The sequence below is a fragment of the Lutra lutra genome, chromosome 13 (assembly GCF_902655055.1).
Source record: "Lutra lutra chromosome 13, mLutLut1.2, whole genome shotgun sequence".
In the NCBI taxonomy this organism is placed as follows: Eukaryota; Metazoa; Chordata; class Mammalia; order Carnivora; family Mustelidae; genus Lutra; species Lutra lutra.
This window is the reverse complement of record NC_062290.1, coordinates 16,100,582-16,117,053: the sequence shown is the minus strand read 5'-3', so window position 1 is coordinate 16,117,053 and position 16,472 is coordinate 16,100,582. Positions and strand designations below refer to the sequence as shown.

Genomic DNA, 16,472 nt, shown 5'->3' with positions numbered 1-16,472 from the left:
GTGAACTGTGCAAAGTCAACAGTAGATGTCCCCACAGTCCACTGTGCGCTAGATGTGCTCTGGAAAAGGAAAACCAGAGAAAAGAAGATCACAGAACGCTCTTTAAAAGAAAGTTCCACATATGTATGGATGAGTCTGTGATTTGGTATTCAGGAGAGGGGTGGTAATAGCCCCACTCAAACCATGTTATATAATCTCATATCATTTCGAAGACTGGGGGATGGCCTTCCTGTGTTAAGGCACAGTTTATTTTAAAAGCTGGATTACGGAAAATATTTTTGAGGAAGGCAAAAATAAGGGGTCTTTGCAATGAAATATTTTAGCCTTATACGAGTAGGCTGGTGTGGGGAGGCTTTCTGTAAGTTCAGTCCACTGGTTCATACTTAAAATAGTGAATCTGTTTTGTTTGCAGCCATTGAAAGGAACAATTTAATGAGGCTTTCTCAGACTATACCATTTACACCAATCCAACTGTTTGGTGAGTGTGCCATTTCTACCTTCTTGAGGCTGTGCCAGGGCAGAGGCATAGCGTCTGAGGAAATCACAGGAGAAACCCTTTTGCATCGTCTTCGTTGAAAATTCTGTTTTGCCGGTGCTTGCCGTTTAGTGCAATTAATTTTCTAAAATGGAAAGTCTTGTTAACTGTCCAGCCAGCATCTGAGGTCAGAATCGGATACTGTGGGGATGGGACCTATGATGGGCAGCATTTGGGAAAAAAGCAATAATGTTGCACCGGGCATTCACTGATTTAAGGCTGGAAGTAAGTAGGAAAGAAAAGAACCAACCAACCGTGTGTAATGAACACAGAACAAAGCGATAAATGTCAATACAGTAAAAACTAACAGGCATCTAAAGAGAAATGCTTTGTATATTGTTTTCGGTTTGTTTTGTTTCGTGTAAACTAATTGCTCTTAGCTCAGATAGTAAATGTCATTTTTAAAGGCTGGAGTGGTAAAGAAAAACAAGCTCGCCTTAAGCCAAGGCTACCAGAGTCTCTCTGTCCAGCCAACTGACAATGTAACAAGGGTCCCCACTCTGTCCTAGATCTTAATTCTCTTCACATGGGGACGGATCAGGTGGCTCCTGATCACGGACGCAAATGCTTTTCCCTTCCCTGTGGCTCCACGGCTGGTTTTGCAACTCAGAAGCTGTGCTGTAAATCCTCTAAATATTTAGAATTCTAAAGAGACCCTCAGTGACGTTTATCTGGGCACCAAGAATAAATATTTGAAAATGTGTTACTAAGGATTACCTAGATGTGTTCTGTTCAATTCAGTGCAAGAGTGAGCAAATAGATTCTTATCTTGGTGTACCAGTATAGTGTTACCCAAAAAAGAAGAAGAAAGAAAAAAAAAATAAAAAGAAAGAAAAGCATTTGAAACCAGAGGTGTAAGGAGAAAATCAAACCCAGGCTGGACGGAAGTTGTATATGGAACGTTACTTCTGCTATGAAGCATTAAACACTGTAGTAGGTGGCGTCTAGGCTTGAATTGTTCCCTGTTCAACAGCCTAAAAGTGGAAACTGTCCAGCAGCTCAAGAGTATTTTATGTGTAAAATCTTTTAAGTGGGATTGAGTTTTGTATCTGAAGTTCTAGTTCACGTTAGCCAAATTGACATATTTAATCTTTACAACAACCCAGTGAGCTGAGTGTTATTTTCACTTTCATTTCACTGATCAGGAAATTCAGGCCTGAAGTAACTTATCCAAGGGCACCAAGGAAGGAGGGAGAGGCGCCAAGGTATGACCTTGGTGCTAACTCCAATTGTGTTAAACCACAAATTCTCAGTGGGCGTGGTAATATCACCAGCAAGGGGGCAGGAATAGCTTTTTCTGTATAAAGTGCATATATTTGTGTGTACTTACTTGTAGATATATACAATGTATTTTCGGTATTAAAATGTCATAGAAGGGGGGAATTAGGAGGGGCACCTGGGTGGCTCAGTTGGTTAAGCGTCTGCCTTCAGCTCAGGTCATGATCTCAGGGTCCTGGGATTGAGCCCCACATTGGGCTCTCTGCTCAGTGGGGAGCCTGTTTCTCCCTCTCCTCCCCGCTCATGTTCTCTCTTGCTATCTCTGTCTCTCTCAAGTAAATAAATGGAATCTTAAAAAAAAAAAAAAAGGGGGAATCGAGAAAAAAAGCCTAATAAGGCTTATAAATGATAAGTGAAAACATGGGGTTAAACTATCTCTTTGGAAGTATTTGTCTTTAAAAAGGAATCATAGCCCTACTTGTTTGTTTTTGTCTAGTTGTAGTTTACAGTAAGAACAACCTAATTCTTATGTATTATGTATTAGTGGAAATAGGACCAGGCTTTCTTTCTTTTTCTTAAATTTTTCACTTTTTTAAGTGTCTTTTTAAAAAATCTTTTCTTTTATATAAATATTTATATAAAATGTATCATTTGATGCTTGTCCCTCCTCCCCTCTCCTGCCCTCTCCCCCTACTGGAAAATAACGTGGCCGAAGTCCACGCCTTTATCCTGTACTCCCTCGTGCCTCGGTGGAACTCCCGCTCTCTTCCGATCATTTGGGAAACTCAACTGATTCTGAGTTGTTATTTAGGACGCCGTAACATGTCACAGACATGAGATGTCCTTGAACTTCTCACCTGTACTGCTTTCTGCAGCAGGAGAAGAAGTGACTGTCTACAGGCTGGAGGAGAGTTCCCCTCTGGCCCTGGACAGGAGCATGTCTTCTTGGTCCCAGCGCGGGAGAGCGGCCATGATCCAGGTGCTGTCCCGAGAGGAGATGGATGGCGGGCTCCGGAAAGCCATGAGAGTCATCAGCACCTGGTCTGAGGATGACGTTCTCAAACCAGGGCACGTTTTCATTGTGAAGTCCTTTCTTCCCGAGGTTGTGAAGTCATGGCACAAAATCTTCCGGGAGAGTACGGTGCTTCACCTTTGCCTCAGGGTAAGTTCGAGACCTGGTGCCCACCCGGAGGGATCGGTCAAAGAAAGCCGTTCTGGCTGCATCTTGATTTGAGGCCATTTCCTTCAACCCAGAGGACAGCCTGTTCTGTTCTGGATGTGGTGGTGTTCCCCATCTCTGTTCTGTAGAGCTTTTTGCTTTTGGAGTGGAGTGTGGTGGGAGCTGAATAAGGCTAAAAGTCACACCGGGGAGGACTCTGGTGCTTCTGTGATCATTGATTGGCACGCATATGATAACAGATCAATGTCTTCATCAATGCTCCCTACTTTGTAGGAAATTCAGCAACAAAGAGCTGCTCAAAAACTGATCTATACCTTCAACCAAGTGAAACCACAAACCATTCCCTACACGCCAAGGTGAGTATAGGGAGTATGGGCACCCTGGCCCTTCATTTTGAGTACAAATTTCTCTCCATTTTTTCTCAGGCCTGTTAGTCATGAGAAATGCCAAAGCCATGAGGAAATTCCCCATATGATCTTATTTTGGGGTTTTTCCTTCTATAGTTCTGGGGACTGATAAGAAGAGAGTTAGATGTCCCAGGAAATCTTGGCTTAAACACTGAACTCATGTGTGTTGAAAAGAGAAGCTCAAGCAGAAGCCATGACGGGCAGAGCCTAGATGTAGTTACTAATGTCTGGGAATATTATAGAAGAGAAACATTTCTATTGGAGGCCCAGTTTCTTCTCCTGTTTTCTTAGAGAAATTAGGAACTTTCTGAGAATGAACTCCTGTTACTTTTGCTTGAATATCTCAAGACTCTTACATTCATTAGTAAGATAGATCATAGTAGATCAAGGTAGATCCTAATAGATCAAGATAGATCCTAATAGATCAAGATAGATCATAATTTGGTGCTGGGGATTATGGTAAAGTTTTACTGCTTCAAGTAAGAAGTAACTTCAAGTTACAAGGAACTTTATAGAGCACAGCAAGAAAAGTTGAGTCCGGTACTCATAAAAGAGTTGGAAGGTTTCTTCAAAGACAAGGGAGGTGGATAAGTGTGGGGACGACTGCCAGTCGTTGCGTTCTGTCCCTGCCTTAGAAAGGTGGGGCACGTGCGTTGAGGCTTCATCGGGCCAGACTTTAGATATTCTCCCGGGCTGCTGACTGGTAATGTAAGTCTCACCTTTGCTGCCTTGTGGGGACTCAGTGGCCTCCTTTCCCCCACTCATAGGTTCCTGGAAGTTTTCTTAATCTACTGCCATTCGGCCAACCAATGGTTGACCATTGAGAAGTACATGACAGGAGAGTTCCGGAAGTACAACAATAACAACGGGGATGAAATTTCCCCCAGCAACACCTTGGAGGAGCTGATGTTGGCTTTTTCTCACTGGACCTATGAGTATACCCGGGGAGAGCTGCTGGTTTTAGATTTGCAAGGTAATTGATCGTGCAAGCATGATTGATACAACAAGTACGAGGCGTGGGTTTGGGAAACATTGACCAGGGATGGTTTGTCCATGTCCTTGTCACCTACACTTGACCCTGGCTCTTTCTTTGCCCAAAGCCATAGTTAAGGTCTTTCAGTAGAGATATTCCCCAAAAGTGTGTGCTTTTTTATTTTTTTTCTTAATTTGAAAACTGAAAGATGGTATCTGTTTTCTGAATTTATTATTTGTGAAACTGTCCAGTATGCGAGGAACCAGATGGGTGTCCCAAGATATCTTGCAAGAACAGGGATGGGTAATATGTGGAGTTGCTCTACCTAGTTTTGAAGGGAGGCAAAGTCATTTATTTCAGAGACATTGTGCAGTGATGGTCACGAGCACCTCTTATGTTGTTTCCCACTTAGCTCAAGAGGAAAATATAGGCATGATTAGCTGCCTAAAATTTAAATATGTCTTCAACTCTGACCTAAATGGGGAGTGATTTTTTAAAAAATTTACTTGAAAGAGAGAGAGTGTGTGGCAGGAAGGGGCAGAGGGAGAGGGAGAGAGAAGCTCCAAGCGGACTCTGCCCTGAGCACAGAGCTCCATGTGCGGTTTGATCTCAAGACTCTCAGATCAGGACCTGAGCCAAAAACCTAGAGTCGGTTACACAACCAACTGCACCACCCAGGTGCCCCTAAGAGGGGAATGATTTCTGTACCAAATTTTTTAGTATTATGGCTTTACCTTGAACTTATGTTCATGATAACAGTAGGCATGCATTTATATACCTAGGAAAGTGTAAATTCTGGGCATTTTCATGATTTTGAGCTCAGGGCTTTGGCAGTTTATAATTTAGCTTGCTCTCTTTGCTGTGTACCTTGATATGACAGTTCATGGAAGTACAGACTCAGCCCGAGAGAGGTGACACCGTACACTCATATTTAATGGAAACCTTTGATCAGTGCATCTCCCCACTATCAATACCTCACATGTGACTTATATCCCTGCAGCACAAAACAGAGTATCTCTAGCAGGCTTTCCTTGCAGACACAGAACGAAATATGTATTTAGGTCTAAGTTTGGTCCTTGGGCTCACTGACTGGGGCTTTGGTTTTAAATAAGGGATTTAGTTCAGAAACTTTCACAGGAGCTATCTCGTTTAATCCCAGAAGCAGCACCTCAAGGTAGGTATGATGGGGACTGTAGGCCCAGAAAGTTTAAATAACTTGCCCAAGGCTGCACAGCTACTAAAGAGGGAGCCAGGATGCAAACTGACCATTCCATGTTCTTTCCTTCTCACTGTACTTTTTTTCTTTATGAGTTTCCTAGGACATAACCGTGTTATGGTTCTTATAAACAGACTGGGCATATTGCTTGTCCTTTCTGACTTTCCCACCTCTCCAGTCCTGGGATTCTGTACCGAAAGCCAGGCTTGGAGGCTGGGCACAGCTGACATACATAATCCTGAGGCATTGTGAACAATGTCCAGTAAATTCTGATTGAAATTTATGCCATATGTTCAAGGATGTGTACAGACTTTTAAAACTACACATAAGTCTCTCTGTCTTTTCAGATCTGCACTGTTCACAGAGTTGAGTTATATTTCTAACCCTCAAACACAATATTTAGGGAAGGAATATAAACAAAGTTAAAACAGTCAACATGATTCAGCTTTTCAACCAGCAAGTGTATGATGCATGTAACTCAGCATGTGCATGCCCACGGCGCTGCTTTTGTAGCTCATGTTGGGGAGAGGCTGATTGTTTTCATCTGTATTAGAGGGCCTGTGCTTTGAGTTTTGGGTGGAGTTGTTTAAAAAGCAGAAACAGAAACAAACAAACAAACAGAAAAAACAACTGAAGAAAAACTTGAAGGAATTAATGATGGCTCTTTAGTGTGTTTTCTATTCCACTTGAGTAGGTTTTTGTTTAATGATGTTTATGTTTGGGGATTTTGATGTCTCTAAGTAATCCAAAGTGACATTACACAGAACAAATGCTGCGTTGATAGTCTTGGGGGTGGGGTGGGGAGGGAAATGGAATTAACTTTACTCTTTTACTGGGCAATTACGTGAATTACAGAAATATGCCACTGCAAGAAACTATGTGGAAACACTGACCTTCAAAGAGGACAGTGGGCCTCATAGAACGAGCAATTGAGATACTTACTGGAGAGTTTTGGCCAAGTGGTGAGACCTGAATTTATGGAAGAAGATGAATCCTATAATAGTAACTATGAGCAGTCACACGACTACAGCTACTAGCTAACGCTTACCAAGCACTTATTTTCTATCAGGCGCTTGGGCAAAGACTGAATGCATTATGATATTTAATCCAAACCAAGTTGGAAGGGAAACATGAGGAGAATATATGTATTCTTAAAATGCCATCGTGGGTTTTGGTTCGGTCTTGGGTTTAAATGATGAGTCTTTCTGTTGTCGGAGAGATGATGATCTCCGTCGTTCAGGTGGTATGGAGTGGAGACTGAGAGGCCTGGTAGCACCAGTTTGGAGGAAGAGCCCTGGAGTTGCAATGCTGGGGTCTGACTCCTGGCTCCAGCATGAAGTAGCTGTGTGATGGGGGGCAACCACCTTGAGTCCTACTTCCCTCATTTGTAATCGGGGAGATGCTATTATGCACTTAACTCATTGTTAATCCCTCCTGTTCAGGAGCTAGAATGAGGCAAGTTCTTGGCCCATAGTAAGGCCTTTGTAATGCTAGTTATTGTCATTAGTATTCTCCAAGGGGCTCTTTAAAATAGAAGTGATTCTTTATCAGCTTGCTGTGGCTCCCAGTTGCTTAAGGGGAAAAGAAGAATGAGAAACACTCTGGCAGTTTTTCTTTTTCTTCTGCTTTCTACTCTCTTCCGAGGGAGTGCCAATCATTAACCCAGGAACTGCCTGCCACACCGGGCCTGGGAGCTGAACTCTAAGGAAAGGCTTGACCGGTTTCTGCTCACTTGTAATTTATGCTGTAGTTTTCCACTTGCTTTCCATTTAGAAATCCTACATGTGAGGGCCTGCATCATCAGCATTACATGTGAAATCCAACATTTGATTCTCAGCAATGGCAGTGAAAAACAATTACACTTCAAATTACAGTTGTCTGGACAAGTCTCTCTCTCTCTCTCTTTTTAAGAGAGAGAGGCTGGGGGAGGAGTCAAGGGAGAGGGAGAGAGAGAATACCAAGCAGGCCCCATGCCTAGTGCAGAGCCCTTTTGGGGCTCGATCTCACAATCCTGAGATCATGACCTGAGCCAAAATCAAGAGTCAGACACTTAACCGACTGAGCCACCCAGGTACCCGTAGATTATTCTTTTTTTTAAAAGCTCATTTTAGGGTGCCTGGGTGGCTCAGTTGGTTGAGCGACTGCCTTCGGCTCAGGTCATGACCCTGGACTTGCAGGATCTCGTCACGCCTCGGGCTCCCAGCTCCTTGGGGAATCTGCTTCTCCCTCTGACCTTCTCCTCCTTCATGCTCTCTCTCTCTCATTCTCTCTCAAATAAATAAATAAAATCTTTAAAAAAAAAAAAAGCTCATTTTATTTTTCAAAGAACTTTGGAGATACCAGATTTTTTTATTCAACAAAGCATTTCCAGAATAAGTCAGCATTCCCATCAGCGCTACCATCATGAATTCTGCTGCTACAAAGAAAGTAACTTATTTCCACGGATTTAGAGGCTCACAGATGTGTCCAGGGGTGGTTGGGATCGGAATGTGTGTGTCGGAGTTCCTCACGAGGGCACGCAGGACGCACCTGCACGTGGGTGTTTACCTTGGTAATGTCAGTAAACAGGTGTGATTGGGAGTTTTGGATGCTGAAATGCCTAGTTTTCTTCCATATCTTCTCACTCTCTAGAATGTTCCTTCTGCCATTGGAGGGCCCCAAAATATGCATTTAGTAGTGAGGCTTTGAACCGTCAGATTGGGTTTAGGGATATAAAGATTTGTGGAGGCTCCACCGTCATTCTTTTAGAGGCATTTATTCATTAGGGAAATGGGATAATCAGAACATGATTTTACCAGTGGTAAGAAAGTATAATTTTATTTCGAAAGAGGTCTTGATAGAATAAAGATAATAAAGGTAGCAGTTGACATTTTTTTAGCTTGCTCTGGGACACTTTGCTAAGCAGCTTGCATACAATAGTTCATTTCATCCTCAGTAAGCATATAAGATAAGGCCCATTATTTTTCACACTTTCAGATGAGAACAGCGAGACTCAGATCAGAGAAGGTATCCAGGTCACGGAACTAGAAGGTGACAGAGCCATGAGTGGGACCCAGACCCTGTGACCCCTGCCTAACAGGCAACAAGATTTAAAGTCAAGGGGAGCTGATGTGATTTTGATCAGAATTGTTCTCCCCTGTAAACTTCCTTTTCCCCTGTTGGTATGACCACTTTAGGTACTGAGCATTTCCAGCTTAAATTTAGTTTCCTTAGCCATCAGCCTAAAGCTCTTGTCATTGCTGGGAAGTCCAGGCTTAAAGTTAGATCTGAGCATAAGCATGAAAAGGTTTTTAGCTTCTGTAGTCTCTCTACTGACGGTCCTCGGACTATCTTTCTGTCTGTTTTCTGTGTATTTACTCCATCATTAGAAAAGTGGAGTCAGTGGACCCTGTTCCTTCTTGTATCTGTAATGAGAAAAATATAAAGAACCCAGTCACTTCCTATGACTTTTTTTTTTTTTAAAGAATAAAGCCCGAGCCAATCACATTGTACACACCTCCCCGTGAGCCTGAGTTTCAACCTGACTCTTCCTTTCCCTGTGCAGAATCAGTGTATGGAGGTTGTAAGCCAGAGGCTCTTAAAGAGAATCCAGAGGGTCTGTGAACTTTGATGAGAAAACAAATTACACCGCTATTTTCACTAACCCAAAACTGAAATTCATCATTTCCTTCGATTATAGGGGAGACCACAAACTACAGTGGCATTAGCGGTACCCATGACTGTTTGCAGTAGCAATTACCGATATTAATAAAGCACATTACAGTGTTGGCAAATACTGTAAAACGCTGTTTATATGTATGATGTGGCATTTTGGTAGTTATAGACTTGCACTAGATTCTGTTATTTAATGTGTTAATGGAGATGTACGTGTCTTGCAGTACAACTTAAATATTTTGATGACTGTATTTCAGTATCATCGGTTTCCTTTGTCATCCTATGTATTTAAATTACGCATTTTTAAAACATTAACCCAGACTGGCAAAGAGGGTCCTGACACGAAAATGGTTGAATACCCTTACAATAAACAGGTTATTTTTCTAAGGAAGTCAGTTTCTTGGGAGAAAGGTCTATAAACTTATAAGGATTACATTTTCTTATGAAAGGTTTAGCATATGGTAAAACATACTGAGCATGGCAAAAAAAAAATCTTTTTAAAATAGCGGTTAGAAAACATGAATATTTTTTACCGAATAGAAATACATAATAAATCTCTACATTTCATTTGATTTTTTAAAAAAAATGTTTTATTTATTTACTTATTTGAGAGAGAGGGAGCAGAAGGGAGGGGCAGAAGGAGAGGGAGAGGGAGAAGCAGACTTCCCGCTGAGCAGGGAGCCCGATGCAGGGCTCGATCCCAGAACCCTGGGACTATGACCTGAGCCCAAGGCAGACACTTAACCAACTGAGCCACCCAGGCACCCGTTTCATATGATTTTTAAATAGTTTTCCTGCAAGGTTGCTCTCTTCCAAGCAAAGAGAACCAGTGCAGTCTAGAGGCCTATCTCCGGAGGGGCTGGGGTGTGCCCAAATGGTGCAAATCCTCCCCATCAGCTAGCCCCGATGACGCGTTATATCTGGCGGAGAACTGCTCCTCCCCACTTGCATTTTATAACAGATTCACACTAGGTGTCGACTACTGATTCGTTCCATGTCAGTGCTGAATTCCACTCCTGCTGTCCTTGTACGCTTTGGTGTCCATTTTTTTTTAAACAAAATTGTATGAAAGAAAAACACTGGCTCAGGAAAGTGCACCCGGCAGGAGCATACCCCCCAAAGAACTTTCACAAGTGAACCCGTGTGCAGCCAGCGTCCGCATCCGGAGGCGGGGGTCATTGATAGGCTCCTGTTGGTAAAGGCTGTGTATATACAGCATCCGGTAGGCGTCTCCGATGGAGGAGAGGTTGTACCTGCAGAACCTCGCAGCCCCTTGTGCCTCGCTGGGCGCCGGCGGACTCCACCTCCGGACCCCACGGCCTCAAGGGAGGGATGCAAGGTCCAGCTCAGCCCGCATCCTGTTCTCATCACTGGTGAACTGTGCAGCCTCTGACAAACTGCTTAATCTTCTCGAACGTCGACGTATTCGTTGGCAAACGAGGATACGAGGGTGCTAATACTTTCCCTTTAGAGTCGCGGAGAATTACAGAGACTATAATTAGAAAGTCTAGTGTAGACAAATGGTAAATGAATGACGGATGCTGCTATCAGGAACTGTGAACACACCACCGAAATGTTCGTCTGCGGCCTCCCAGTTTATTACAGCATGGAGGGGGAGACAGTGGATTAGCTAAAATATTCAGGCACACCTGCGTAATTGTTATGGTCCATTGAATTCATATAATGTCACATTTACTCTAGGGTGAATGTAAGTTTAAAGAAAGAAATTAAGATCTGGATATTAGTTTCTTGAATTTCTGAGGAGATGAAATCCCCATTTGCTAAATGTGTTTTATTTTTTTCTTTGGAGGTGTTGGAGAGAATTTGACTGATCCATCTGTTATAAAACCTGAAGACAAACAGTAAGTTGATTAATGAGGTTATCATTTAGAAAATTGCTTTTAACACATTGTATGTTTTTTTGAAAAAATAATTTTTAAGCATTTATATTTCTTGCCTAGATCCTAGAAAATTTTGAGATGGCTTATATGTACAGAGAAGCTGGATATCTCTATTAGATATCTATATATCTATATCCAATACAATGAGATTTTTAAAAAAAATTTCACAGATTAGGAAATGGGGGCAAAAAGGACATATGGAAATAAAATAAGATGAAATTCGGAGTTAATACACATAACATAACATAATACACATGGAAAGTATAAAGACCGATGTAGTAACTCGGATTGTGTTGCAGATTTAACCCTGAGTTTTCTGGTGGCCCAAGCCAATGAGAAATATGGGTGGGCTCAGCCTTCTGTAGGCTTTGACGGGAAAACGATGTCATAGGAGAAGCCCTGCTCCCCTTGCTGGCCTCACAATGGAGTCACTTCGTCTTCTCACGGCAGGGTGTTCTGTCACAACGGAAGGCATAACGTGTGCTGGTCAGTAACAGCCGACCTACAAGAGGCCAAAGCAGCAGGGCTTACAGAGGAAGCATCAGAGTGCCTGACTTAATTCAGGGATGCTCTTTAAACTACGTAGAAGCATGAGTCGTCTGTCTGTCCTTTGAATTCTCATGGGCATTTGATCCCATATGGAGGCACCGGAGGGTCTGAGGTTGTATTCTTCTGTTCAAGGTGGAGGACAAAGTATGGTGAGGCCCATTAAGGACTGATCAAAATTGCAGACGACGGCGGTTCTTAAACAGGGAGCTTCCTCTACCATCACGGAGCCTGTTGAAACACAGATTGTGTGTTCATGATTCAGTGGGTCTAGGGTGAGGTCACATGAGGTAACAAGCTCCCAGATGATTCTGACGCTGCTGGCCTGGAGACCACACTTTGAGAACCGCTAGCATATGGTATTTTTACTTCTCAGTTGTCCTACGTGTCTGTATTTGGCCCCTGTAGGAAAAAAGTGTATAAAAGAAATTACATATGTGGGCAATGTTCATACGATAACTTCTGAAATTTTTACTTCTCTCCCACAGCACTCATATTGTAAACATTCATGCTTTAATGCTCTTCTTTTCCTCAATGATTTATGCGAAATATCTTCTCTGTTTAGGCATCTTTGCAGAGAGGTCCATCTAAATGTGTATTAGCTTATCTCTTTGGACTAGGTGAGTTAGAGGAGATAAAGGGGATCCCTATGCCCATATGCATCCAACTTCTATGATATTTGAGCATTGAGTTCACGTTGTAAGCCTTAGGGTACAGAAAAAGGTTTTATTATTATTTTTATTTTAGCAGAGCTAAAGTGTTTTTAGCTAAGGATAGTATTTCTTTAATAGCCCTGTGCTACAAACAAAGGTTTGTAGTAGGAAACTTGTACTATAAGTACTTTCTTCTTCCTTCATAATTTTGCAGTGAAGAATGTTTTACGTATAGAACGAAGCCAGTTTATGTATACTCTATCATCTATTACATTTTGATCTCGATGTGTGTCATTTAATATGACCTGAATATTTCCACCTTTTAGAATTCTAAGATCACGTTATCCCACTTGACAGTGGAGTATTTAATTGTGTTCTGTAGGCCAGTGGGTCTCAATTTCCATTAAGGTCACCTAGGAAACTAAAAAGGAAAGAAAAAAAGTTTCTGAGAATGAGTATCAAATCAAAATTTCTGAAGAGGGGGCCCTGATGTTTGTATTTTTTGAGAAGTCTCCCCTCGAGATTCTGCTGGGCAACTGAAGATGGGAACCTCTTGTCTTAGGACCAGCTTCATTGTTTATGACTTGAAGATAGGAACTCCATGGAGATTGATAGGATGGCCTCCCTGGAGGCTGTCTGGTTTTGTGGGGTGCCCTCATTTGGGGTGCCGTTGGTTTTCCCGGTGAAGGTGAACTTCTCACAGTGGTGGCAGGTGGCGTCTGCTTGGTTCACTGAGACACACATTTTTGAGTGCCGTGTGTGGTGAACACTTTGCCACCCAAAGCAGGAGCCATGGGCCAGTCATGGCACACCACCTGGGAGACTGTCAGCCATGCAGACTCTCCAGTCCCTCACTAGACCTACTGAATCAGTTGTCAGGATCAGCAGGTGATCTGGTGTAAACCACAGACGCTGGAGAAGTGCCAGTTCAAGCAAGCGCTTTCACGTGCTTGCTTTACCCCTCACAACAACACTGGCAGTAGGCCTCTCCCGTCCCCGTTCCCCCATGAGAATACCGAATCTGGGTGGAGATGGATAACTTGTCTGCGAGGACAAGGGGTCCATGAAAGAGAAGAATCCTCTACCAGAGAAGAGTTCTTGCAGTACAGATTCGGGTATTACCTGTAGTGCCTGTTGTCCCCATCCTCCCCCACACTTGTGCACGTGAACACACGGTCATCTGGATTTCTCCCCAAACCCTGTCCGGCCGGTCACTGCCCCTGCTTGGGTCACTGAACCTCGGAGGAGGCGGCCTCAGTGACCGGCCGTCTGGGGTTGTTTTCCATTTACTGCCTTGCTGGATGGGGGCCTGTGACAAATACAAATGACAGTAACAGAGATTACATGTTCTTTAGGAAATCTGTGACTGGCGTTCCTGCGCTCACAGAACCGAGCTACCACTTGCTTTCTCCTGTGCGATAGAAGATCCGGAAAATAGCCTGTTGTTGTTACTGTTCTTTTTCACTTTGCTGAGACGGCAAGTCCGTCGGCATGCTGTGGGACTGTAGACACAACAGAGCCAGACGAAGGTTTTCCATGACCCCCTGCCCCTCTCCCCTGCACGCAGAATGGTCACAGCCCTTGCACAGACCCTAGAGAAACGTGGATTCTTTTGTGTTAACCTTCACAGAGCTCACAGAGGACAGTTACTTAGCTTACGGCTTTTATCTGCGGATCAGGGTGACATCTCTAAGTTGGGGGTTTTCCTGCTTTACGGGGAGGGAGCAAATGGCAGGTAGAATGCAGGACTGAAGTAATCCAACGGGGTCACGCTAGAGAGAATAGAAAAGAATGCTTGCGTTGGAACGACTGAAACAACACCTTCATTTTTCACTCTGCTGGCATCAGGAGAGTTCTAGTACTAAGTAGCCAGTGGTTCTACTTTTTTTTTTTTTTTTTTGGGCCACATTCGGTTTCATCTTATTGAAGTCATTTCTTAGCAGATGCCTGGAAGAGACGGGTAGTAAACAAGAGGCGGCTTATGCAGCCGGTAGATCCCAGCAGAGCCACACTTTGTAAGGGCGATTGAGTGACCACGAAAGTTAATCCTGGGTGTCCGTTCACGTTGTCCTCCCAAGAGATTTCCCCCACCTCCTCGCCTCGGAGCAGCGAGGCGATCCGAGAGCAGACTGACTTCAGCCCCTGTCCCGAGCTTGGCACATCTTCAGAGCAGCTACTGTTGTTCTGCCAAAAGGAAGTGGAAATTGAGATAAATGTTTCAATACTCAGATGGAAAAAAAAAAGTCAATTTTTTACACCACGCCCCTTTTGAAAAGCCACATTCCTTAGAAGCGAAGTTTATGGTTTCCTTTTGTGCGAGTTTGCTTCTCTTTTTTCCTAAGACGTGGTATTTAAGAGTGGTAATTGAGTTCAGATTTTAGAATGTGCTGTTTCCACTCCGCATGTCATTAAAATAAAATATTAGCTCTCATAAAGTTTCTTGGGAAGCGTTTCTGGTGTGCTGTGCTCCACGGCGTGTGGGGTGTCCGCTGGGGAGATGGTCGTGCGTGATCTAATCGCAGGTGAACGTGGGTCCTCAAATCCGCTGGGGAATCGATCATGTTATGGAATATTCGAAATGTGCCGAAGATAGGCTGGTTCGGTCTATAATTTTGTCACTCACACTGAGCATATGTAGTTTACTTCTACGAAGTCACTGTCTCCTAGTGGTCTTGTCTTTGCACAAAGAAAGAGCCCAGCTAGAGCAGTTTGTGGGATAAAAACCAACTGTCGAAAGAGCTGTGAGTCCCGGAAGTAGGGTTGTAGCAGGAATTTATTTTTGAGGACATCAGTTACTCTCCGAAAAGCATCTGGGTTTGAAACAATGTATCTGAGCCTTTCCAGAAGGTGTGTTCCGACAGCAAGTTTATTTTACGTCTCACCTCACCTTTTGGGGCCGGGAGTAGAAAGAACATTTGGTGATGAATGTCATTCTCTCACCCCATATGCGTTGAAAAGGGTCTCACTGTATTTTGTTTTACTGTGGTACATAGAAAATTCACTCTTCTATCAGATTAGCGTTGAAATGAGTTTCACAGCAGGTCTTGGAGTTGGGTACAAAGATTGAAGTGCATTTGAATTTTAAATTTGCAAACCTAACATTGTTGCTTCTCCAAAGTGCTCTGTTCTTTGTTGGCTCCTTCGAATTTACTGGGTTACTATGGGATACTGTTCGGTATCTCAGAGAATCCCGGTTGAGCTCCTTTTGCTTCGCTGTGATCTCATTGATATTCTGATATTTCCTCTAGATCAAGAGGAATGGTGTTTGGACCAGCCAATTTAGGGGAAGATGCAATTAGAAACTTCATTGCAAAACATCGTTGCAACTCCTGCTGCCGGAAGCTCAAACTCCCGGGTATGGCCCCAGACAATTCTATTTCTCTCTGAGTAAATCTCTCCTAGAACAACATCCACTGTAACCTGGGATAGAGTTGAAAATCTCAATCACATTTTTATCTCATTCCTAGTCGAGGCCTGACTTTCTGACTGCAAATTTCTCAAGTCCATGAGGGGATTAAAAGGACGGGGATTTACTTCAGGTTCTGCCGAAATGTGATAAAACAACATTGGGCCCAGTACTTGTCACAGTCTCTCCAAGGGGAGAGGTTTACCGACTTAATTGGGGTAAAATTGAACTGAGGCAGGTTCCCCCCTGCCCCGCCCCCACACTTCCCACCCTGAGTCCTGTGTGGTGTCCCCAGGATTTCAATTCTTAGTTACTCATTGGACACTTGGGACCAGGGAGTAGCTAAGGAGACAACAGCTGTCAATTAAAGTAGTGCTTTTCACTACAAACGCCTGCCACGTTCAACATTTTTGCAGTGTGTATTTTTAAAAATCTGATTTGACAGTATGGCACACTTTCTCCGAAACTGATATAGTCACCACAGACAAATATTCTTAGCATAAAAGCAAGCAGCTGGAGGTCTGTGTCCCCCAAACTGGCAGTCCCAGCTCTGTCGAATTCTTTTCTTTGATTCCAGGAGGGATGCTTCATGTCTTCCCGCTTGTTCACTGTTTTTCTTCGGTCGTACCAAACTTGTCCTCAGACTGGAATCTCACGTGCTTTAAGCCCAGTAGCCCTTCCTGCCTTAGGCTAAAGGATCCTGCCCCGGATGGGAAATCAGTAAAAGATCAGCATCCACTGTAGCTCAGGATGGAGTAGGTGCAAATGTACAACAGCGAAGGG

At 43.4% G+C, this 16,472-nt stretch overlaps 1 protein-coding gene across 8 annotated transcripts in view; it reads left to right on the top strand.

The window, feature by feature from the left end:
* Nucleotides 1-16,472, top strand: part of TRPM6 (transient receptor potential cation channel subfamily M member 6) — a 169,778-nt gene that overhangs the window by 147,008 nt on the left and 6,298 nt on the right. For 6 of the 8 annotated variants that reach the window (XM_047700123.1, XM_047700122.1, XM_047700125.1 and 3 more), the window contains 6 exons: nt 413-478; nt 2,629-2,915; nt 3,207-3,289; nt 4,108-4,313; nt 10,994-11,045; nt 15,532-15,638. In XM_047700123.1, the coding sequence (XP_047556079.1) occupies nt 413-478; nt 2,629-2,915; nt 3,207-3,289; nt 4,108-4,313; nt 10,994-11,045; nt 15,532-15,638 (801 nt within the window). Of the gene's footprint in view, nt 1-412; nt 479-2,628; nt 2,916-3,206; nt 3,290-4,107; nt 4,314-10,993; nt 11,046-11,383; nt 11,571-15,531; nt 15,639-16,472 lie in introns of those variants that run through there. The other 2 variants (XR_007122282.1, XM_047700121.1) reach the window with 2 other exon arrangements.